General features: G+C 35.9%; 1 protein-coding gene across 1 annotated transcript in view; it reads left to right on the top strand.

The window, feature by feature from the left end:
* Window positions 1-26,857, top strand: part of LOC130217414 (C-Jun-amino-terminal kinase-interacting protein 3-like) — a 54,598-nt gene that overhangs the window by 11,651 nt on the left and 16,090 nt on the right. Inside the window, exons 8-17 of the mRNA XM_056449521.1 lie at window positions 959-1,107; window positions 5,202-5,258; window positions 6,702-6,872; window positions 9,102-9,228; window positions 15,308-15,358; window positions 19,074-19,160; window positions 22,412-22,564; window positions 24,251-24,416; window positions 24,551-24,745; window positions 24,822-24,978. Of these exons, the coding sequence (XP_056305496.1) occupies window positions 959-1,107; window positions 5,202-5,258; window positions 6,702-6,872; window positions 9,102-9,228; window positions 15,308-15,358; window positions 19,074-19,160; window positions 22,412-22,564; window positions 24,251-24,416; window positions 24,551-24,745; window positions 24,822-24,978 (1,313 nt within the window). The remainder of the gene's footprint in view (window positions 1-958; window positions 1,108-5,201; window positions 5,259-6,701; window positions 6,873-9,101; window positions 9,229-15,307; window positions 15,359-19,073; window positions 19,161-22,411; window positions 22,565-24,250; window positions 24,417-24,550; window positions 24,746-24,821; window positions 24,979-26,857) is intronic.

The following is a 26,857-nucleotide window of genomic DNA, read 5'->3' on the forward strand; positions in this document are numbered from 1 at the left end:
GTGTTTGGATAGGAGTGTAGATATAAGTTTTTTGAGCACACTTCATTATTATTGTTCATTTATTCGTTTGCTGGAAATTAGAACTGAATTTAGAAATAGTTTTGGAACAAATCTTTGCGCTTAACAAACTAAATTAAATATGTAGGCTAATAGATGTCTTCAGTGGAGCGAGTACAGCACTGCTTCCTTATGCACAAAAGTAAAGGAGTAAAGTAAAGAGGCACAATGGAGGAGGCTCATTCTTTATCTTCGCTCTGCAGATGCTCTGTTTAACTGTTTTCTCGCTAGTGAAGTGTTCAATTTTAAGTCCATGTAAACAGTAAATGCGCCATGGCACGACGCAACTGACTCTTAAAGGGAATGTGAGATGAGACCCTGATTGGTTTAATGCATGTTATGCACAAAACACACCCATAACTCATCAAGAGAATAAGCACAACCTTGTTAGACCATGCGCCGTGGCGCAGAGCATATTTTTCCATCCTTAAAATAGCAAAAGTGGATTTGGACACACCCTCAATGCTTTTGCGCAGTAGACTTTGCACCTAGATCATTAAAATGGAACTCTGTTGTTAGAATGTGTATAATTAAACAAAAATAGTTGTTCAAAAGCACTTAAAAGTGTATCTTGTTTTCTTAACATTAGAGGGAAAAACCACTTGATTTTAGTCTTTGTTTTTGCTTGCATCGTCTCACTTTAATGCCATTTATGACTTTTAATATTGGATCGTATATTAGATGCCAGGTGCAAACACAGTCAAAAATGTTATTACTAATCACCTCCACAGGCCTCTCCGTACGCTCTGACAGCTTTTAATTAAAATGCAGTGTGCAGTAAAGCTTTAACCTGCTCTGCATGCTTCAGTAAGCTTGTGTTTAATGCTGAAGGCCTGATGCACTAACCTCCGCTCTCCTGCCGCCGTGTTGTGGTGTTGTGGTATTTGGCTCTGTGGTGCAGTACTCGTCTCCACTGCAGGACGATGTGACCATGACGCAGAGACGCCGCTTCACTCGGGTGGAGATGGCCCGTGTGCTGATGGAGCGCAACCAGTACAAGGAGAGACTGATGGAGCTTCAGGAAGCCGTGCGCTGGACCGAGATGATCAGGTAACGTTAACAAAACTGGTAATGCTTTTATTTAAGATGAATTATTTACAAGTTTCATGCAGTTACTATAGTGATTACAATTAATTATGCATAATTACATGTAACTAACCCACATCATAACCTCCATCATATACTAAGTAAATGTAATTACTTAATTTTACTTAGTAGTGAAATTAATAATTACATTGTAATAACTACGTCAGCTTAAAATAAAGTGTAACCACAAAATCTGATACATTAACACATCTAAATGACTTTAATTCGATAATCATAAAAAAAAGTTGAAAAGTGTGTATAAGAAATAATTATTCCATCATAATGTAACAAAACATCCTAATGTACATAACTGAATACAAACCTAACCCATATTCAAACCCCAACCATATAGTAAGTAGACTACTGCATGCATTATGATAGATCTATTAAAAAATATTTGACAGTTTTTTTATTTCTTAAAATGGCGTAACTTAAAGTGTTGTAAAAAAAATTGGAGAAAAAAATGTTTTTAAGGTACTTTATGATATGTTGCCATATTGCAGGGCTATTCAATTACAAATTTAGTTGGTCCAGATTGTCAAACCAAGAAGGTTAGCTGGGCCAGTCATTTTAGCGGCAAAGCAGTTCATCTGGACAAATTTTAAAACCAACACAAACAAATTTATAGAAAAACATAAGGTTTGTTCGTTGTTTCTCTTTTAACTTTGGTCAGTTTGCAGAGCAAAAGGTGCATACAAATAGAGCTGAATTAACAGAATCTGAGGGCGTACTCACACGATGTAGAGTTGCCTTGAACCGGCTTGTCCCCCCTCCCGTCTCCCCCGACGGCCCGCACTCACGTAGCATTCGGGCCTGAGCACGCTTACGTCACCGATGATGCGCTGTTCAGTTTAAGAAGCGCTCTCGCTCAGCACAGTCAAGATCTCTTTATATTGTTACATCATTTTAGTCGTTTGATATGCAGTGACACACAGTCAAATATTTCACTGAACAGATCAGCCACTTTTGATGCTCATAAACAATCATAAAATCTTCATACTGCCGGAATTAGGAGGTTTGCTAAAGGTGCAGCTGTCATGCAGTGAGGGGTTTGCATCTTTAATAATCTACGACAGTTTGCGTTCAATAAACAGTAAGAATGATTAATAAATTCATATGAAACAGGCCCTTAAAAGTCACGTCTCATCTTCAGTTTCGGGCTCAGGTACGCTTTGCACCCTACAAATGTACCGCGCCTGAGCCCAAGTGAACCGTGCTCAGGCACACCTCTTCGGGCACGCTCTGCATTGTTTGCATGTTGCAGGCTACATAATTTACGTTGGTGTTTGGGTATCTATGGGCGGAACCACGGGCTGGGCCGCTCAGAGGTTGATTCTGGGCCGCATGTGGCCCGCGGGCCGCCAATTGAATAGCCCTGCCATATGGCAACAACGTCCAACAGTGGATCTAACTTTAGAAATTTCAAATTTAGAATTTATAATAATTTAATAATAATTATTGTAATATAATACATTATTTAATTAAATAATCATTTAATTAATAATTTTTTTGCTTGAAATTATTTAATTGGTGTTGCAGTATTATAAGCGTTAACACAGACACCATATACATGCTTTCCAACAACTCGTATTCCAACAGCTTTCATTTATTCCATTCTCTTTTGATGAATATTATTGAAAACAAACATAATATTGTATTATCATGTATACAACATACAGTAGGTATACATATTTCCTCCAGTAAATATTATAACAATTAAAAAACAAGTCTAATATATCCAGATGCACTCGAATAATGTAGCTACTAGCTAACAATGTTCATATATTAAACTATATACTATACTACATCTGTCTTATCTGCATCTGAGCTAACTAACCTGAACTCTCTCCATCACTGCTCTTATCAAATGTCCAGTCTACATCATTCTCATGGTCACTAAAACCCATCTCATCCTCACTTTCATCTGCAGGAAGAGCCAGTTCTGTCCTTTTCTTCCACTTACCATAGAACATGGTGGTGCTCGCTAATACACTGTTCCCTGTATTCATATCTATTCAAAAGTAGTATTACCATTAAAATTTGATTTTATCCATATTGCAAATGCCATTAACATATGGTTAATCAAAATTATATTACTGGCATTCATGTTGTTATTGTTACAACTTAAAAGATCACAGCTGACCTTGCTCGCTTGCTAACCTTGTGCAATAGTGGAATGTGCAATATTGCACAGTGTTGCCATTTGTCAACATACATTTGATCGATTTACAAAAAAACTAATATGATAAAGTTTGTCATCATAACTTACTGGAGGTGAGGTCTACAATTTTTTTTGTGGATCTGACATAATTTGATCCTTTGTTTTTATTGACGTTTTCATTTGGATTCAGCAACTACTCATAATAAACGCCAGTCTGTCAGAAATCGCGCCACAGAAAAACACAGCATGTCATGTGACTTAACCAAAGCACATCATTGGCTAAACTAAGGTCTTCTCTTTCCAACAAAATAAATTAGAACGTCAATCTTAAAGAAACAGGTAGAGGGTTAAATAGTTCCGCTGTAATACGACAGCTTAAAATAAAGTGTAACCACAAAATCTGTAACATTAACACATCTAAATGACTTTGTATATATAGTAATCATAAAAAAAGTTGAAAAGGGTTTTTAAAAAAGGATTGCATCATAATGTAACAAAACATTCATAACTGAATACAAATGTAACCCACATTCAATCCCCAACCATATAGTAAGTACACGTAATTAATTACTTAGAAGTTAAATATTAAGTAAAATTACTATGTTTAGGCATGCAACGATTAACCGATTTCAATATTAACCACGCATCAATTCGTCATGGTTAATTAATCTTAAAGGTTTCTCATCACTGGGTTTCTTTTGCATGGAATGAAACTGCTGAACAAAGTTACGCCAACTGAGTGCAAGTTCCGAGTTTATACACCGAGGCTAATACGCATGCACACTGGATTAACTATGACTAAGACACCTAGCAGCAGTATTTTGTGCTGTAAATACTATTGTTGCTGTAACTTAAAGGTGCTGTAAGTTTTTGACTCTTCTAAAGCATAAAAATACCATATTATATTGGCAGATATTTAAGAAACATGCTTTGATAGAAAACCGCGTATTTCATTCATTCAGAAAGGCTCTCAAAGCATGCGCCAGTAACCGAAATGCGACCTCCGGTGGACAGTAGCAGACTCCAAAATGAGACAGATTCAGAGTTCCACATAAGGCTAATAGTTAATGATATAAATTTTATGAGCGTAAACATTATGTGAGCAGGTTACATTGTAACCCAGTGTCCTAACAACACGCTATGTGACCAGATGCACAGTGATAAGCAATTTGTCTGTTTGCACCAGACTAAACATGACAGAATTTAAATACAGCCATTCAGAAGCACAGAATATGCACTCACTCACAAAATGGTAAGCTAATTAATCTAATAATACATATTAAACCTCTTTAACATTATTAAACGCACATGCTGAATCACTGATATGTGTTTAGTTCTAAAATTCAATTCAAACATTTTTTTATTATCAAGATCTAAGGTGAACTATCTGCTGCTGCTTTTAGTAGTATGGCAATAAATGTCATGTAAAATGGCATTCAAACTCACATTTAGCATTTACCACTGAATAAAGCACATGAGCTGTACCTGAGGTGATCATAGTCTGTTTATTCTGTTGTTCAGCTGTGTGAAATAAAAGCCGTTTCTAATATATTAATTTGCGGTGTTGGTTAGGACAAAAATAATATGATGAATATTCCTTCTATGGGGTGCCGTTGATTTTATTTAGAACACGGTTTAAATCACTCGCTCTTGTCCTCAATCTGGCAACCTGCACTTGTGTTTGTTTTGATCCAGGAATGCAATACCTAGTTCAACCACTGAGTGTCAAACTTACATACTGCACCTTTAAAACTTAAGTTAATGTAAAGGTATATTTTACTGTAGAAGTTTAGGTTTACTGCAAGAGTACACATTTGCATAATACATTTTACTTGCTATAGTACGTAAATTGAATAAGTAAGGCTTCATCTTGTCCCTGTCCATTTCACTTTCACAGGGCGTCTCGAGAGAGTCCTCCTCTACCAGAGAAGAAGAAATCCATCATCTGGCAATTGTGAGTATTACACAAGCGGCAACCTCCCACTCTCCCTCGTAAAGCAAATACGGAAGTAACTGAAACTGCAATTCATCGAAATTCCACTAGTCCTAGCTCCATAATAGAGCAGATTTCTATTGAGCCCACTGTTAAATTGGCCAACTTTACTGCAGAAAACAAGGTGTTTACAGCCTGGTACAAAGAACTATTTTGGTTCATATAACTAATATTACCCTTCATGACAACTGTGAGGGGGGTGAATTTTTTAAAAACCATTTCATTTATATTAAGTCTGCATAATTAAGGGGCGTGGCCACTTGACTGACAGCTAGGTCACACTGGTCGGTCACTTCACCTCAGCTGATTCCAGCTGATTAGCTGCTGAACTCGGCATATACATGATATTTTTGTTTTGTTTTATGTGGATTTGCACAGTCAGTTGCCTTTTGGAATTATTTTTTACAATTATCAGATTATATGGCATGCTGTGCACCTAATTGTGCTCTCAAACTATTCACGTGGCTTCCATTACCAAGGTGAGTGAAATTATATACTTGTATATCATATCTATAAATGTATTTGTTTTATTTAAGATAATTTATCATTTATAATGTTCTTTAGAGCTGTAATGCACTCCAGAATCAGATTGATTGACAGATTGATTAGCTGTAAGCTCTAGAACAGTCGTCTGAAGCGTTGTCATACAGTGTTATGCCTGGATTTCATAAGTAACCTTGCATTTACTAAACACAGACTATATTTTAAGTGTTTGGAAGTAATTCGCGCGTTCCTCCTGTAGAAAAACGTCGTAAGAACAATGTTTTGGAGTTCAATGTATTATAACTGTTTTTAAAAGACTAAACACTTCATTGATATAGTGTACAGCCAAGCACATGTGGTCCGAACACAAACGAGTCGCAGGTAATGAAGTATTAAGCGTTTCTCCCAAAGAAAAGTGTGTCTAAGCAAAATGCTAGCAGGCGTCTGTAGCTCCGCTCATGCTCCGCCTCTTTGCCCTTGTTTGGTCACCCCCAGTCAGTGCGATAAGGCGCAAACAAAATTTGTAGCGTTTTTTAGAAACCTATGGGTGACGTCACGGATGCTACGTCCATATCTTTTACAGTCTATGATAGTACTTGAATTGTATGAATTTAGTCTATGTAATGACTGCATCATTGCATTAAATATTGAAAAAATCCATTTAAAGTTGTGTGAAGTTCTTAGCAATGCATATTACTACTATAATATTACAATGCATATTTACCAGAAAATTAGATTTGATATGTTTACTGTGGGAATTTTACAAAAATAGCAAGGAACATGAAACTGTATGTAACATTTGAATGATTTTTGGCATAAAAAATGTATTCATGGCTTTTCCTAAAAATATACTCATGCAAATTTGTGGTTTTGTGTCATCTGTTTTTGCCTGTTCTTTCACTCTTTTGTGTTTCTCTCCAGCTTTGCGCGTCTCTTCAGTTCATCGGCGAGTCCTCCTCCAGTGAAGCGGCCGTACACCAGTGTCAACATTCACTACAAGTCTCCTTCTCCAGCCAGCTACAACCAGAGGCGCTCCCAAACCATGTGCCAGATCTCCACCTCCACCTGCATACGAGAGTTTCTGCCGGAAGAGTGAGGAGAACATGAAATTCTGTCTGTGTGTCTGTCCTTTTCATCCTCACATTTACACAGCCCTGCTTACACTGTGTCCTCCTAGTGTACTCTGTCTCTCTCGGTCTACCGCTCTGGCAAGCTGACTCTGCTAAATGCTAATGTGTGCTAATGCTGCGTTTGGCTGTTAGCTGTTGCACACTTACATGTTTACTTGGCTTGAGGGACTATCAATGACCTCTGTTGTTTTTAAATGACAGTAATACTAAAAGCTGTTAACTAACTTTAACCTGAAGTTTAAAAGTTGCTTAGAATGAAAAAATCTAAATTAAAAATGGTTTATTTATTTAGTAATGACTATGTTTAGGTTGTGGGGTTTAGTCAATGTTCAGATTTATTTTAACATAATGACGTTAAATTACTTCTATTGTAATTTAGGTTTACGTAAAAAAATTTGTTTGTTTTGTTTTGATTAACATGCATGTTCTTTAGGTTAAACATTTTTTGCAGCATTAGTTTTTGTAACTTCTTCCACTACAAATATATTTTATTTATGTTTTGTATTCTATTCAGTTAGTTTGCTGAAGCATTATATTATTCTCATACTATTATAGTACTTATATAGTATATATATATATATATAGTATATATATATATATATATATATATATATATATATATATATATATATATATATATATATATATATATATATATATATATATATATATATATACACACACAAACATATATATACACAGTTGAAGCCAGAAATATTAGCCCCCCTTTGAATAATTTTTCTTTTTCTAATATTTCCCAAAGAAAATATTCTCTATCCCATTAGAAATATTTCCTAAATAAATAAATATATATTTTATTTATATATAAATATATATAAAAACATAGGAAACCAGGGTAATTTCAAACTACAGCTGATCAAATCATTATTAAACAGGTAAATCACTTTCTAAGTCAATCTCTCTCTTTGTATATTGTAGTGCGGTATTTATACCATAGTATTATTGTGATCTCCCGATTACAAGAAATACTGCGGAATCTCAGTAGACTGATGGCATTTCATACTGTTCAGCCTTATAATCTTACAATATGAGCAAAATCACCTGTTTTGTCATCACTTTAGACATTACGCTAGAGAATCATTCAAACACTAGCTCTAAAATGACGCTAGTGAATTAGTAACGTTTTCTGCTGTTCTGACATCCGCTGCAGATGTGAGTGAATAGCGGAAGTAGTTCCTCTTACGAAAGGGTTTTAAGACTCCCGTGTTTGATTTTTCTTTTTTATACATGATTATGCTGTTGAACTGTTGTATAAACGCAACATCACACAAGAAGCAGTGCGATATGGCTGTATATCGTCACTGGTGGGACACTAAAGCACTCGGCCTGCAGCTTCGTGCCAATGCATTGCCTCCCACCAGTGCAGATATACAGCCACATCGCACTGCTACTCATGTGATGTTGCGTTTATACAACAGTTCAACAGCATAATCGTGTGTATAAAAAAGAAAAATCAAACGTGGAGAGTTTCAAAATCCTTTTGTAAGAGGAACTACTTTCTTCTGCCATTCATTCACATCTGCAGCTGACGTATAGATCATTACTGTTTAGTCTATTACTGTTCTTTTTTATCACAGATAATTGTTAAGGTAATAAATTCATATACTGTTAGAATTATTAATATAGGTATGGTTATTTATTTTATATAATTTTGAGTCTTTATATATTTTTTTATATATTTCTTATAGTATTTATTAATATTTTTATTAATATTACAGGTAGCTGCCAAGGTAACCTATTATACATGTTCTATAACGATATTTATTCAGATCGGTAATTTACTTAAAATAATAATATATTAGTTTAGCCTATCAAATCGGTACATGTAAATGTAGCCATCATCATTTTAATTTCCATCCTCATTTCCTGCTGTATGTGTGTATGTGTGTATGTGTGTATGTGTGTATGTGTGTGTGTGTGTGTGTGTGTGTGTGTGTGTGTGTGTGTGTGTGTGCGCGTGTGTGCGCGTGTGTGCGCGTGTGTGCGCGCGTGTGCGCGCGTGTGCGCGCGTGTGTGTGCGTGTGTGCGTGTGTGTGTGTGTGTGTGTGTGTTATTTCTCTTTTGCCTCTGCTGGCTGGCTGGATCTGTGGCTCTTTGGCTGACCGACGGCTGCGTCTCTCTTTCTCTCGTCCTGTAGAATGCCCGTTAACGGTGTTGCGTCTCTCCTCAGCGACTCAGCGCTCTGTACCCGCAGAGAGCAGCGGCGAGAGCAGTACCGGCAGGTGCGCGAACACATGCGCCGCAAGGACGGTCCCATGCAGACCTGCGGCTGGAGCGTCCCGTCCCGACTCAAACAGGTATCTCCCTGTTTGCTGACCTCTATATAAAAAACAAAATAGTAATCACCTCCATGTAGAGAGTAGAGTGTGTTGATGTATCAGAGAGTGGCCTTTCTGAATGAAGACTCATAAAAGTAGAAATCTGGAGTAAAGGACCCAGGAGGGGTGTTTGTACATGACAATAGTTTTCCAAAAAATGTCAACGTTTTTTTTTCTTCTTTGCGTTTTTAAAACATTTAGCAAATAGACCAATGGTGCCCAAACTCGGTCCTGGAGGGCCGGTGTCCTGGAGATTTTAACTACAACCCACCTCAACAGTACTTGCATACTGTTATTAAAATACTATGAATTCGGACATACTACTCTTTAAGGGTGTAACGGATCACAGTTGATGCGTGATTCGTATGGATCACAACCCACGGTTCAGAACACATGTGACCAGCAGATTATTCAATTTTTTACTGGTAGATTAATCCTAAATTTGTAATGATCACAGAGAGATCGCCTCTCGCATCATTCAAATCACGTGTATAAAAGCATTTAGGCTTGTTTCTAAAATATAATGATGATGGAAGAAGTTGTGATAGATTTTCGGTATGTGGAGGGTTTCTTAGGTTATTATAGGTGTTTTGTCACTACTTGTTTAGCCTGCATCAATCCAGTTAGTGTAAGCTGCACCATTAATCATTAAAAGACGGGGATCTCAACACCCATGCAACATAAATTATAATTGATGGTGATTTTGCATATGTTTATTAATCCTTCGAATTGCTGCATTTAAATCTGAAAATGCAAAAATTAAGAGATTCATTCTTTAGCTAGTCTTTTGCTTTTTGAGTTAGTTATGAAGTTACAGTGAAATAAAACAGAAGTACTGGGAGAACAGTTTATAGTTTAGATAAAACCAGTGATGTTAAGGTGAAGATTACAATCACTGTTATATGCATTTAACAACGCTCAAAAATGAAAGTTGTTGGCAGAAATTTCATTATTTAGCCAGTAGGTGGCGACAACCCGCCATAAAAAAATATGCCACTGAATAATTCTTCAAAAATGACACATCTAGCAATGAAACATGAAGTTTTGAGTGAATAACTGAATCATTTATTAACAGCGAGACTAAAAATAAAAATGGGTTGTACAGATTATAATGTTAGATTTCTACATTTAGCGTCATCAGCAACAGTAGTAGTAACAGTGAATTTTTCCCAGTACTGAATACTTTACAACTTATTTTTATTCAGCTGATTATTTTATTTTTAATAAAATTACAGGTTCTAAGTTCTGTCTGTTAAAACCAAAACTGTGTTGCAGTACTGTTTTTGTAAAGAAAATTACATTTGTCGTCTTCCCTTTTTGGCTGATCCGGAAAATGGTCCGATCCGTGACTAAAAAACCAAAATGTGATCCGAACCGTGAGATTTGTAATCCAAACTGTGAGATTTATAATTCGTTACACTACTACTACTCATCTTGCACACTGTTTTTAACGTACTATATAGTATGGAAGATTTTGGACGCAGCCTGTCTAGTAAGACCTTGATTAGCTGGTTCAGGTGTGTCCAATCTGGGTTGGAACTAAACTCTGCAGGACAGAGTTACAGAGCTGCAGACAGGAGTTCATCCTTGATATAGATGATGATGATGATGAAATAGACAATATAGAGATTCTCTGATTGATAAAATACGTTTGTTGTATTTTTGTCATGATAAAAAAATTCATTCATTGTAGAATTATTAAAAAATGTTAAATTAAAAAAATAAATGTATTATTATAAAAAAAAATATTTCCTCAAACTGCAACAATACTAACAAAGCGTGTAATTTTCTGCTGTTTATAATCTGAACTTTTTATTTCACAAAAATGCTAACATTAAACGCATACATGCTTATAAATAATGCTTTAATATAATACTTAATTATATTTTTATGTATAGTTTTGAACTGTTATTTTAAAGACAAATATTTTCTGATATTCTTATCTTGTTTTGGTAAACCACCTGCTGACAACTTAAAGATGAGTGATCTTTAATCTCTCTGAAGGCAATTGTTAATGTTTAGCATGATGCATTACTCATGCAAACATTTAAAAAAGCTTGAAAGACAAAAAAATAACAATGAATTAAACCTGATAGTATTAATCTGTCATAACTCTCTTGCTGTTGGTTAACCTGAAGCACAGAGGTCAACTCGACTTAGTTTTTTTGGTAACACTTTATTTTGATGGTCCCTATTGCACATTTTGTTGACTAAAAGTTGCCTTGCAGCTACATCCCAATTACTCAATTGAGTATTAGTAGACTGTCTGCTTAATATCTGTTGATACAGCTCCTTTAACAGACATTTAACGGACCATCAAAATAAAGGGATATCATTTTTTTTCAACAATATTTTCAGACTTTAAAATATCTGTTGTTGTCTAATCAAATGGCCAAAATGCATGATGTTTTTTGGCTTTAGCTGAAAATGTTGGCTCATAAACAAATGCTTAGTTGAAATCCTCTTAAGAGATGAGTGTCAGAGTTTATGTTAGGTGATTGACTGTCTGGGTGACTTGTTAGTGATTTACAATAAGTATGTAGCAGTATTGGACACTTTTTTAAATGTTTAATTTAGTCTTCGTGAATTCATGTGAGCTCATCTGCTCAAACACCGCTTTTAAATATGCAAAATAAAAGTCCCAAAAATAATGATGCAGGAATTCAGTGACTGCATTGTTATTGTTATTGTTAATTAAAAGATTTCAAAATCATTTATGTTGAATAAAATAAAGATTTTAAAAAGTTGTTTATTTTAATTAAAAATAAATAAAGGAAAGTTTAAAATATTGCTAATGTAGCAGTTAGCTAACAATCTTTAAGGGGAAGCGAAAAATTGAAATCTACAGTGCTCAGCATAAGTGAGTAACACCACAGACTCTAGAATACACAAGACATGTCACTCGAATAGTTTTGAATGGGGAAAAGTGTAACGGTCAGTATGGCGAATAAAGGGCGAGAGGTACAATCTGTCCTGTCAAACGCACATCACATGACGGCAACTATAAAACGCCCACAAACTTGTAAACAAATAATCACTTTAATTTCTGGATGAGATTCGCCATCAAGACCAAATTGTGAATTATTTCAGAAGAGCAGCGCGATCTGCCGATCATTATCCAGAGGATGATAATGTGTACGGCCATAAATGTGGTTGGTGTTGTGATCTTGTTCCTTTCGAGTGCGCAGGCGCATTAGCTCAGCGACTTGGAAAATAAGCAGATTTTTGTTTGATTTGAATGTTTAGAAACAAAACATTTGATATTTAATCTTATTGGTGACTCCAAATATGTAATGTAATCGTAAGCTTGGCAAACAGTTTTGTAGAATTTGAAGCTTTCCCATACAGACAAAATTGGTAAACGCTTTTTGATGATGACCGCCAAGTGAAATGACTTGCCTTAAAGGTACTTCGGATACACACCGTATTAAAAATTAATATATTTTTAAAATCCATTTCTCAATGAATATAGTTAATACTTTTTGGTGTGTGCTTATGAAACGGTTATATCCATTAAAATAAGAGTTTGTTCATGTAACATCATTAGGATTAGAAAGATCAACAATAAGAAAAAGCAAAAAAAAATAAATACAAACTACAAAATTTCAACTACATTTTTTAAAATGTTTCTCATAATTTTTTCCCTGTTCATTACAATATTATTGAATATGTTCCCCAACATTTTACTTTTGATTTAATAATGTTTAGACTGATCTCAAGTTGTTGGCTTTTTTGTTAGATTTGTTCCAGTTTTGGCTTCAGTATTGACTAATCTAATGTACATGCACAAATATGTACTTGTAAAGCATCGTGTAGAAAATATTAATATTAAAAAGAGAGATTTGTGAGGGGTGTAGTACTCATTTAGGCTGAGCACTGTATAAAATAGAAAAAGATAGATTGTTTACTTACACTGTCATGTTTTATTTGATCAGTGAGTTAACATTTGAGAATTTGTTAAAATCAAGTCTCCTTATACTGAATGAGAGACAAGATCATGTCCACTTGTGTACTGTCTCTGCTTGCTTTGCTGCAAACCTGCAATTATTGTAAAATATGAAGGAAAATACAGTGGTTTAGCATTTTATCATGCATTCAACAGTTAAATAACAGCTACTATTTTAACCAACCAGTATGAACAACCCAGGCTCACTGGAAATATGTGCCTAAAGCTGCATTTTCAGCATCTTTTCTCTAGTGTTCAGTGTCACATGATCCTCCAGAAGTGATTATCATATGATTTTCTGCTGCTCAGGAAGCTTTATTTTCATTATTATCATCATCAGTGTTGAAAACTGCTGGGTTATAATATTTTTTGAAACTGTGATGGAGTATCATTCAGAAGTGCATTAAAAATGTGTTTATTTTGACTCATCAAGGACGCATTAAAATAGTTAAAGAGTAACAATAAACAGATCAACAATATGAGAAAGCATTTATAAAGTAAGAAAAAAGGTATATTTAAATCCTAAATCCTGCTTTTAATTGCTGTAGGTTTACCCCAGTCGCTCATATACAGGTACAGTGTTTTGGTCAAAGCTTAGTGGCTTTTGGGACAATATTTTTAAGACTATCTCTGGTTTCTTTGGTAGATTTATATATGCTTATTGCCTTTTTTGGGTTTACTCCCATCTCATATAATCTTACGATACAATCTGATAGCTTTCTGGCCAAAAGACTAATATTGCTCTATAACACTAAACACTGGAGGAATAATCCAATAAGAGAAGTTATTTTTAAATTGAAAACAAAATTCACAATGCGACTATTTTCAATTTCTTAAGGTTCCTTTTACAGCATCGATAATATGAATTATTTAAAATATAATCAGTTATACAGACTTAAGCATTCATTAAATTGTTCGAGCATAAAACGAGATGAAAGACCATTTGCTTGTAGCATGCGACTGCAGAAACTCCATTGAAAAAACTGTGGTAAAATACATTTACATATATTAAAGACTTAGAGTGGCACAATGGAATTTAATTCAGAGCTGCTTCTCTGGTCTGAGACATACTTTATATTGTATATCAGTCAGGCAGTGTGGATCAATCAGTACATATTACCGATATTCTGATTTTAATATAATTAAGACAATACTTAAGAGTCGACCATGTAAACAGCGATTTTTGATTACCTTAATCCGACTAAATCGATAGTCATATTCAAACTAAAATGGAATCGAATCAAGTCATGTGAAGTATGCCGATTTAGTCGCATTACTGAAGTGCTGTATTGACATGTAAACACTGCAATTAAACTATTACTGTCATGTAGGATTTTCACAGGATATCCCATGCACACACGGCTGTTTGACACTCTTCTCTGCACCCACCGAGTTAGTGAAGGACCGCAGAAACTGGCATTGCGAAATGCAGATGTTTTTTTTTCATTCACGTGTGGTATCAAATTGTTCAAATCAAGTGAAAGTGGCAAACTGCAGTTAAAGTCAAAACATTTTAAACAAAACACCCAAAATTGCATCAACCTCCAGAGGAAATGTGGACAGTGTGATGACGCAATGACGTTAATCAATCTATGTGCTATAACATGTAAAATTGGATCATGACAGGAACATTAAATAAGTGACTCGTGTAAACAGCTTAATCATATTATTGTCTTGTTTAGATTAAGGCTAATAATTACATTGTTGATGTCCATGTAAACGTAGTCATTGATTTAAAAAAAAAAAAAAAAAAACAGATCCTTTTTTTTTATAATGGCATGACAGTTCATCAGGAAGTGTCTGAGCTGGCTCATTGGAAAAAAGCCCCTCTGCATAATAACCCATTCTATAGTTTTATTATATTTTTGATCAATTTAATGCATCCTTGGTGAGTAGAAAAGTCTTTTAAAACTTTTTTTGTTTGTTTTTAAATCATACTAACTCCAAACTTTTAACCAATAATGGGCCTATAACACAAAATCAAAGCTCAGTCTAAATAACTGCATCTGTATGAGTGTTGGTAGTGGTGCAGTGGTTAGTCTGGAAGCGTATTTCATGGGTCTGCTTAACTGGCAGTATTGTTAGGGTTGCTCTAACTGTGATCTTCCACAGAACGGCTGCCAGGCAGACAGCGCTCCAGATGCCACAGCCAAGAGGAACCAGGCAAGTCCGAGGACCAGCATGCACCTCTCTCACCCCTTCCGTCCCATCCCTAACCTGAGTCAGCATCAGTCAGCAAATCACAGTGTAGACGCAGCAGAAAACTGATATAGCACTGATAAAACCAGCTTCAGAGCATCTCTAGGAATCTCTGTGGTATTTATAGCTGCCGTCATGCTTTGCTTCTAACAATCTTTTGCAACGCAATCAAGTTAATAGAGTATTTAGGATATTTTAGACATACAGTATGGCTAATTGTTTAGTGGTTAAGGTTAGGTGCCTACAAGACATTTATGGCCAGAAACGCATTTTATTTACACTGAATGCAAATATTAAATGCAGTGTTAATTGATTATGATAATCATCTAGCGTTTGATATGCAGTAGCATCTGTTTATATCAAACTGTTCATATAAGTGATCCATTCAATAATTATGATTAATCACAGCAGATTTTTGTAAGATTACTTGATTTTGAGGGAGGGTAAAAACACTAAACTTTTATTTTTAAATTAATGTTAAACTGGATAAACTTACATAAAGAATGCATGTTATAATGTCATGCAATGAGATTAATTTATAAATATCTTTCATTTTTTATATAATCATTAGATTAGTGATGCTTTATTTGGTTGCATTATAAATTGTTGCAGAAAACAGTTTTAACGAGCTGATTTCTAGATTGATTTCTAGAATAGGATAGAATAGAATGCCTTTTATTGCCACTGTACACGTATATAGTGTACATTATGTACATGTGCGATGAGATAAAGTGCATCTCACTACATAGTGCAAACATGTTAATACAGTTAGGTCTTTAAATATTGGGACACTGACACAGTTCTAACATTTTTGGCTCTATACACCAACACAATGTATTTGAAATGTGCTTTAACTGCAGACTGTCAGCTTTAATTTGAGGGTATTTACATCCAAATCAGGTGAACGCTGTAGGAAGCACAACCGTTTGCATATGTGCCTCACACTTGTTAAGGGACCAAAAGTAATTTGACGGAATAATAATGATAAATCAAACTTTCACTTTTTAATACTTGGTTGCAAATCCTTTGCTGTCAATTATAGCCTGAAGTCTGGAACACACAGACATCACCAGACATTGGGTTTCATCCTGGTGGTGCTCTGCCAGGCCTCTGAACTGTCTTCAGTTCCTGCTTGTTATTGTGGCATTTTCCCTTCAGTTTTGTCTTCAGCAAGTGAAATGGAAGCTCAATCGGATTCTGGTCAGGTGATTAAGTTGGCCATTGCATAACATTACACTTCTTTCCCTTCAAAAACTCTTTGGTTGCTTTTGCAGTATGCTTTGGGTCATTCTCTATCTGCACTGTGAAGCGCCATCCAATGAGTTCTGAAGTATTTGGCTTAATATGAGCAGAAAATATTGCCTGAAACATTTCAGAATTCATCCTGCTGCTTTTGCCAGCAGTGACATCATCAATAAATACAAGAGAATCAGTTCCATTGGCAGCCATACATGCTCACGCCATGACACTACTACTACCATGCTTCACTACTTAGGATCATGAGCAGTTCCTTTCCTTCTCCATACACTTCTCTTCCCATCACTCAGGTACAAGTTGATCTCGATCTCATCTGTCCATAGGATGTTGTTCCAGCACTGTGAAGGCTTTTTTAAAGCTCCAATCTGGCCTTCCTGTTTTTGAGGCTCACCAATGGTTTACATCTTGTGGTGAACTCTCTGTATACACTCTGGTGTAGTCTTCTCTTGATTGTTGACTCTGACACACATACACCCACTGTACCTCCTGGATAGTGTTCTTGGTCTGACCAACTGTTGTGAAGGGTGTTTTCTTCACCAGGGAAAGAAATCTTTGGTCATCCACCACAGTTGTTTTCTGTGGTCTTCCAGGTCTTTTGGAGCTCTTTTTGAGCTTACTGGTGCGTTCTTTCTTTTTAAGAACGTTCCAAACTGTTGTATTGGCCACGCCTAATGTTTTTGCTATCTCTCTTATAGGTTTGTTTTTTTGCAACCTAATGAAGGCTTGCTTTACTGATAGTGACCGCTCTGTGGATCTCATCTTTAGAGTAGACAGTAACAGATTCCAAATGCAAATAGCACACTTGAAATAAACTCTGGACCTTTTATCTGCTAATTGTAATTAGGATAATAAGGGAATAACACACACAATTACTTTTGGACACTTCACAAGTGGGAAGCACATATGCAAACTGTTGTAATTCTTACAGCGTTCACCTGATTTGGATGTAAACACCCTCCTCAAATTAAAGCTGACAGTCTGCAGTCAAAGCACATCTTGTTCGTTTCGATTCAAATCCAATGTGTTGGTGGATAGCGCCAAAATGTTAAAATTGTATTGATTTCACAATATTTAAGGACCTAACTGTATATCCCTTCAATACAAATCACTCTAAACAACAAGTTTCAAAAGTAGTGCAAAATAGGGGATGAGAGGGGGGTAGGGTGAGGTGGAGTAAACAATTCTACAAGGTAAAACAAGAAATGTATATACTAAACCAAGTAACTGATTATAATTGCATTCATTATAACTGATTATTCATTATAATTGATTTAAAAATAGCAGTGTTATTCAGTATTACATTTAAAGTTAAAGTCTACTCTGTTAAAACTTAATCAATACCAGAATTTAGAAGTATGTATAATAAAATTAAAATAAGAACTTCACTATAAATGTTTTTCAGTGCAGTTTTAACCAATTTTGACACAATTATGTAACTGCCTATAAAAGTATACATAAGTTCCAACTAAAGGGGTAATTCACCTCAAAATGAAAATAGTCATTCTCAACTTGCTCCAAACCTGTTTGAGTTCATTTCTTCTGTTGAACACAAAATAAGATATTTTGAAAAATGTTGGGGGAAAATAGGATTAACCATAGTATTTTTGTTGTTCCAACTATTGAAGTCAATGGCAGTTTTTTTCCCCGACACTTTTCAGAATATCTTGATTTATGTTCAACACAAGAAATAAATTCATAAAAGTTTAAGACCATCTGAGTGCGAATGAGTAAATCGGGAGGATTTTTATTTTTATTTTGGGTGAACTATCCCTTTAAGTGGGTCACAAGCACTAATATTTAGATAATAACGTTTTACAATTCTAATTGCTGTTTTTTTCACTTCATTGCAATTAAAATACAAGTAAGTGTCTAAAAATTGCATTCAGTTTGCTTGCTTACTTTATTAAAATGCTTTTATTAAAGAGTTAATGTAACTGATATATGATTCTAATGTATAAACGGTGGCTGTAAGAACTCAGGTGGTTTAACAATATTAAAATATAAATAAATTGAGTTCATTTTAATATAATCACATTCCACTAGTTAATTATTTACAGGGAACATAGTCTTAGACTAGAGGAAATCAATTGAGATGATGACAAATATAGTATTAGATTAGAGGAAATCAGATGAAAACAAATATTGCTCTGTGACCGCTGTGTTCCTCCATCTTAGAAAGCCTCACATCATAATTTGCTGCTGCTTCTTGCTGTCTCTCAGTGGCATTTGCAGACTATACAGTAAATTGTCCATGCACATGCGTTTGCCTTGTAACCCTCTGACAGATCTTGATCTGCTGCTCTGGTTGGCTGTTCATTGGTTTCCCCCTTTCTGCATCAAGGCGTCTTTCTGTTTCTAGTAGGTGGATGTGATCTCATTTATTAAGGCCTCATGTTTATCACTGCCTTCCTGTGTCCTCCAGGCCACAGAGAAAGAGGATAATCGCATGAAAAACGTCCCTGTGCCAGTGTACTGCCGCCCTCTAGTGGAGAAAGACCCCAACAGGAAGGTACAAGATCAACACACAAACATCCAGTATACTTTAGCAATAAATAACATTTAGGTTGACTTTACTTTGTGATCAGTTGTTGAGGAAAGTTACGTTAAAAAGTAATATAATGCTTTCTTGCATTACTACTTTGAAAAAGTAACTAGATGTGTTACTTAGTTACTTTTTGAAGGAAAGTAATGTGCTGGATTACTTTTGGGTTACTTTTTCGGGACCGGGCTTGCTTGTTTGTAATTTTATCTTTATTTTTAGACAACTATAAAGCCATTTTACACCAAAAGTAAAATGTGAAGTGTTTAAACCTTAGGCTGAAGGAAATGTAAACTGACACAATCTCATATTGAGCTCAAACAAACCTTTCAGCAGTGTTACATTTGTGTATTGCTTGAACAATAGAGGATGCATGATTAAACTCTTTGCAGTTTTTATTGCTGAATCTGTTGTTGACAATGTGTACCAAGAGTAAACGCGTGTTCACATTTAAGCTAGAACTACAGATTCAAGAGTTCACACTTAGATATTGTTTGACAACTGTTAGCAGGTTTGGCATGCTGTCCCGGGAGAGAACCCTGAGCTCGGAGATAGGTGAGCCCAGGGCTCCCGCCTGGTCCATAGAGCATATGCGGGGAGTACGAGATCAGGTGGTTCTCGAGAGCTCCCCGTGGTAAGAGGTAGAAAGGAGGAGGAGATGGGGTGGATGGGGGGTTTCTTCGGAAAACGAAGATAAGAGAGTAGTTCTAGCTAGGCTACTTATAGTGAGTTGGGGTTAATCTGATTGGCTAACTAGTGAATGTAGATGAGTGGCCAGCTGCAGTCAATCATATCACGTGCTCCTCTCGAAATTAGTTTGAAAACTTCACGTAACACTTTACAATAACAGTACATGAATAATGGTGTGTTAATATGTAAACTAAACATTACTTAACTAATCATGAACTAACTACAGCATGAGTCACATGAGTTCTTGTGTGAATAACGGCTACCTTAATTACTTGTACATGCTAGTTGTTAAGTAATGTATTAATTACCACATTAGTTTATACTTTAATGTAACCATCAGAACTCGTGACATGTTAATGTATAATTATATCATGACTTTACTTGGAGGGGCACATCATCACATGGGTGCTGCTAGGCGTGAGATAATTCAACAGCCCTTCAGATAACCCTGAAACCACACCCCCGGTCTTTCATTGTCCACAACAGCCCTTTTACACCCCACCCCCGCTCTTCACTTTTGTCTGCAACAGCCCCCACCAGAATGTTGTCATAGCACCCCTGCATCATCATCAACATTAACCCATTCTTAACTACTCATTAACTCCTTATGCACGTTCGTCTAGTGCGTTTACACTGAATAACAATAGACAAGTGTTCTGTCAACATCGTTTAAACATGATCATGAGTAGTTAAGGATGAGTTAATGATGATGTGCCCCTTTAAGTAAAGTCATGACATAATTATGCATTAACATCTCATGAGCTCAGGTTGGTTACATTTAGCTTAAACTTAAATGTTAATTATTACATTAACAACATGTACTAACTAACAAGTAATTAGAGTAGCCATTATTTACTCTTGAAATCTTGTGACTCATGTTGCAGTTAAAGTTAGTTCATGATTAGCACATACATTAACTTATCATTAGATCATAATAAAGTAATGTTTAGTTTACATATTAATACATCATTATTAATGTACTGTTATTGTAACGTGTTACCAACTACAATAAGTATCCTGTTTGCACAATTGTTCACAAGTTCTGCTGATTTCTCTCAACATGAGGACAGGAGAGCCTGCAGTCAATAAATGAGAAAACAAAGTAATACTTTTTTGAAACGGCAACAGTAATGCGTTACTTTCTAGTTACTTGGAAAAAAGTAATCTGATTACATCACGTGCATTGTAATGTGTTACCCCCAACACCGTTTGTAATCATACATGCCTTCGTGTCAGCTTTGTTTTTAATTGATGTTATATACAGTGATGGGAAGAAGGGCGCTATAAATAAACGGCGTTACTAACGGCTAGTTACTTTCCCTGGTAATTATTTACTTTTATAATTATGTGACTCAGTTACTATTTGTTAGAAGTAACCAGAGCTAATCACTTGTTTTAAAGGAACGTGCCCAATACTGGTTGTATAAATTAGATTTTTTTTATTAAATGTCGAAATGATAAAGTCAATGGTGACCATCAACTGTTTGGATACTAACATTTTTCAAAGAATCACGTTTAAAGTAATGAAGTTCTTACATATTTGTGGTTATAATTTCTAAATAATCATAAGAATTTAAAAACTTAAGGCAAAAATGAAGTGTATGTTTGCATATACTATATATATTTTTTATATCTTTAACACTCCTATTTGAGCAGCTTTTTTAAACGACATTCATTTAGTACCCTGATCCGACCATTAAAATGAGATAAATTCATTAAAAAATACCAAAATACCTTCCTTAATTTTTCTAAAAACATTTAAATTTATCAATTTAAATGAGGATTTCTGCATAATATTTAACCATGGCTGTTTTTCATTGCTTTCAAATTAGGCATGGGCATGTATAATGGAGTTCATGCCTTAGGTATGGCTGTAGTTAAGAGTAAGAGAGTTATGTTAAAGCTGTTTTTTTTTTATAAGATGAATTTAAGGCATCATATCGGGGACAAAATATAAGTGTAGACCAATAATAAATGCAGATTTATTCCTGTTTTAATGTAAAAACAATTACTATAAAAATTAAAGTAGTTTAAAGTCCCCAAGAAATCAAAACTAACCATATTGATTTTGTTAGCACACATTGCTAGCTTTGTGGTGAACTGTTTATTTGTGCATGTCATTAAGAAAATAAAATTCTTCCTGTTTTGTTTTCAGTTAAATTCTCAGATTACGTCTGTTTGAGGTATTAGGCGTGGCTAACATACTTAACCACGCCCCTCTAGGTGTCAGTTTTGACAACGAACAGAAATGGTAAGCAGGAGGTGCTGTTAGCTTGTAATAACTCTTCTCAAACCCATTTCCAGGTCTCTCAGAATGAAATGCCTACTTTACTACATCAGCTCACAGTAGAACAAAACAAGCCACACCCACTGTTTTCTCTTTTAATATTCGGTTTCTCTTGGAACTGCGTCACAATACGAAAGCAATAATGGTTACAGCTTCCGATTCATGCGGACATTAAGTAAAAAACTCTGAAAAACCTGGAAACAAACCGCTCTAGTGAAGAACTTGAACTGTTGTTGTGTTGCAGTTGTGGTGCGCGGCTGGTGTGGATCTAACTGGCTGGAAGACGTCCAATCAGGAGGCTGCAGCTGCAAAGCCGTCCAATGGCTCTGATCCCTTGACAGCTGAAAACGAGGGTGGTGACGGAAAGAGTGAACAGAGCTCACCAGAGAAGAAGAAGGTAAACGACTACAATAAAAACACCAACATTGTTTTAAATACGTTGAAAATTTGCTAAATATTTAGGGAAAATGACTACTTATATTCTTGAATGCATTAAAGTGGTTGAAAGTGAGAGTGACATTTGTCACATAACACAATTTACTTACAAAAATAAGCAACCACAAAGATTGTAAATCTGTATATTACTATAATTTCTATAAGGATCATTAACTATATTTTTAAATGTATTCAAATAGAAACCTATGTGAAATGAGGCAAAAAGTTATTTTGCTGCATAATGTAAAACAATGAAATATTATAATGTAAAATAGACTTTAAAATGATCAATTCTCCTATTCATAACCTGTGACACTGCTTAAAGCATAACTGAGGCAAACGAAAGCTAAGACATTGTATTTGTCTTGTACATTGTACTAGCCGGCAGCTAGCTCTCTGCAACTCTCACATGGTCGCCCAGTGAAGTAAGCAGGGCTGCACCTCGTCAGTACCTTGATGGGAGACCACATGGGAAAACTAGTTTGCTGCCGGAAGTGGTGTTAGTGAGACCAGTTAGTGAGGGGGGCGCTCAACCTGGGGTCTGTGTGGGTCCTAACACCCCAGTATATTGATGGGGACTCTATACTCCTCAGTGTGCGCCGTCTTTCTGATTAGATGTTAAACTCAGGTCCTGACTCTCTGTGGTTGTTAAAAACCCCAGGATGACCTTTGAAAAAGAGTAGGGGTTTAACCCTGGCATCCTGGCCAAATTTGCCCACTGGCCTCTGTCCATCATGGCCTCCTAACCATCCTCATGTGGTGTGCGGTCTGGTGCAATATGGCTGTCGCTGCATCATCCAGGTGGATGCTGCACACTGGTGGTGGATGAGGAGATCACCCCCATTGTGTAAAGCGCTTTGAGTGTCCAGAAAAGTGCAATATAAATGTAAGGAATTATTATTATTGTTGTTATTATTATTATTATTATTTCTGTAAAACCTTTCACTTAATTTAAATATGAAAACTGTTTGTAATCAATTATTGCATTTTGTTTACCATAATTATTAAATGTTCATTAAGATCAGTAGCCACAAGCTCAAAATAGGTCTCAGACTTTTGAGCCTCACAGTACGTAATGCATGATGTTACCATTTATTATTGTTTAATGTATATTAATTAGCACAAGAACTTATGTCCATCATATAAATGCACCATGTTTAGCAGATTTATAGTTTTCTTCCATCTAATCTTCAGTAAAAATGTCAATTTTAAATTGAATATTTATGAATTGGTATTTTCCTGTCTTAATATGTCATGCTAATAATAGAATTTCGAATAGATTCCTTCATTAACTTTTAACATAATTCTGAAAGTCCCAGTCTTGTGAACCTCACTGTACATTGTTCATTATCTTCTTTTCACATTCATTATTTTATGTGCATTAATTATTATGAAAGCTTCAATTGTCTAAGTGCATCATATTTAGCTATACAGGCCAGGTTTTAATATATTACATCCATGTTTTTGTCATAGACGTAATCTCAACCGAAACATGAAGTGAGGGTGGGAAATCATGTAGCTCCTGCAAACTAGCTAATACTGGGACAGTACATCTAAAAAAGCTTTATTTAATTTCATGGGACCTCTAAGCATCATTTTAAGTTAAAATAAAGTGCATTTAAATAGTTTTTTTTAATCCTACTTCTAGCCTAAGGAGCTGCATGAGACTGACCCCGTGAGCAGCCGCGTGTGGATTCTGACCAGCACTCATTCAGCCAGTAAAGTGGTCATCATTGACGCAAACCTGCCCTGCTCACTAGTCGACCAGTTTAACGTGTGTAATGCGCATGTGCTGTGCATCTCAAGTGTGCCAGGTTTGTGCAATGCTAATTGTAACTGACTGTAACTGACCAGCAGGTCTCACTTCAATCAGCCAAGAAAATTGCAATCTGTGCATCTCTGCTTACTCTAGTTAATCGTCTCTTGCATTGTCCATGTGTGCGTTTAGCTGCCAGCGAGAGCGATTACCCAGCAGGAGAGATATTTCTGGAGCAGCAGGCTGGAGATGGAGCTTCAGAGGAGAAGGGTGGCGTGGAGGGCATGTTGGCAGGGATCACCATCGTGGGCTGCGCCACAAACTGCAGTGTTGTACGCAGCAACTGCTCCTCTCGCACAGACACGCCAGTGCAGGACCGAAGCAATGGTGGGCAAACTGAATGAAAACGACTCTTATGAATGTTTGAACCTAGATAATGGATGAATGAATGTTTTGTGCTCAGCTCCTACAGCTCCAGTGTGTAGAAGTTTAGCGGTGTCTCAGTCTGCGGAGGAAGCCACTGAAGCCATTGAGGTGACGGAGGAGGCAGGGCCCAGTGAGAATGCAGACAGCACCCTCGGGTCCTTCACCGAACACGTCTTTACTGACAACACGCGCAGGTACAATACAAGTAGACCCCATTTATTTATTAACATGGCTGTCTGGAGTACTTAAATCTGATTGGTCTGTCACAACATCCCTAGGTATGTTATGTAATTGATAAAGTATATTCAGAAAGTTGTTACCGCAGAAAAAAGCCTCACGTGCTTATCGGCATGTTGTGTAAGACTGAAGGGGTTTATTCTGAAAATACAATCACCTGGATGAACTTTATCCCGCTACTTAGTGCAAATCGTGAAAATCTGGCACAAAACGTTGTTATGAGCTGTAGTAGTTTATTAATTCTTTAAACAGAAGTGAAAACAGTTGATGGATTATACACTAACCTGCACATTATTCAGTCACTAGATGGTGCTTAACAGTTAATAATGCAAAGTGAAATGAAACTGAGAGGTGTCTGGCTGCAGACTCGGTGCAGTGCAATCAGAACTGCATCCAATGCTTTTTAATGGGCTCACCTAACCCCACCCCTAACCCTACCCCTCACAGTGATATCAATCGCTCCATTTGAGTGCATTGTGTCTGACATTGCATCGCTGAGTGATGTAATCTCAGCTTGCATCATAAAGGCTGCATCCAGATACTATTGATGAAACTCGCTGAATGTAACATACACTAACCTACATTTTATTAAGACACAAGATGGCGCCAAACAGTCAAAAATAGTGGGATTACAGACAAGAGCATATAAATATGAATGTGGATGTAGGTATATGGATGTGAATGTATTCACTGACAGTCAAGATAATTTGAAGTTCCCTGTTGAGTCTGTGTTATTTAGCGATTGTTGTCTTGGAATAACATACCTTGAAATGTTTGAACTGACCAGTCGTGCACTAAGCAAGGAGTGATGTACATAGAGGCAGCTGTTATGACGGAATAAAGCCCTGGTTTTAATCTCCACTTCACGATGGACTGCTGATAACCTGTCTGGATTTATTCTACGAGAACAACCACCTGGATGTACTTTATCCCGCTACTTGCCACAAAACATGAAAATTGGGCACAAAACATTCTTCTGAGCTGTTGTAGTTTATTAATTCTTTATTTGAATGCAAAGCTGACAGAAATGAAAACAGCAGATGGATTATACACTAACCTGCACATTATTCAGTCACTAGATTGGGCTTAACAGTTAATAATGCAAAGTGAAATGAAACTAGCTGAATGGAGCATACATTAACCAACATTTTAAGACACAAGATGGTGCCAAACAGTCAAAATAAATATAATAATATTATATAATATTATAATATTAAGACAATATAAATATGAATTTGAATGTAAGTATATGGGTGTGAATGTATCCACGTGTGGTCAAGATGATTCGAAGTTCCCGGATGAACCTGTGCTATTTAACTGTTGTTGTCTTAGAATAACATACCTTGAAATGTCACGACTAACCAATCAAAATTAAGTATTTCAGACTGCCATGTAATAATAAGTAAGGGATAAAGTACATCCAGGTGTTTGTTATCACAGAATAACGCCCAGGTTTAATTCTCCACTTCACGTTGGACTGCTGATAAGCCTGTATGGCTTTATTTTGCGAGAACAACCACCTGGATGTACTTTGTCCCATACACAGCAGATGCTTATATAAATGAGGAAGACAACAAGCAATCCATTTTGAGTAGGCAATAAACATGAGAAGTGTTTACAATACGAAGTATCAAATATGATCCCGATTAGTACAAATGGGGAAAGAAACTGTGAGAGCATATAATAAAAGCATGTCCTCGGTTTTCCTCAAATGTTTTCATTTTGGCTGATTGGGTAGAGTTTGGAAAGCAATTGTAATTGATTTAATTTTTCTTATAGCAAAACAATGGTTTTCTGTTTGCTAGCTACTTTAGGCAATAGTGTTATAGCAATTTA

The sequence above is a fragment of the Danio aesculapii genome, chromosome 3 (assembly GCF_903798145.1).
Source record: "Danio aesculapii chromosome 3, fDanAes4.1, whole genome shotgun sequence".
NCBI classification, from domain to species: Eukaryota; Metazoa; Chordata; class Actinopteri; order Cypriniformes; family Danionidae; genus Danio; species Danio aesculapii.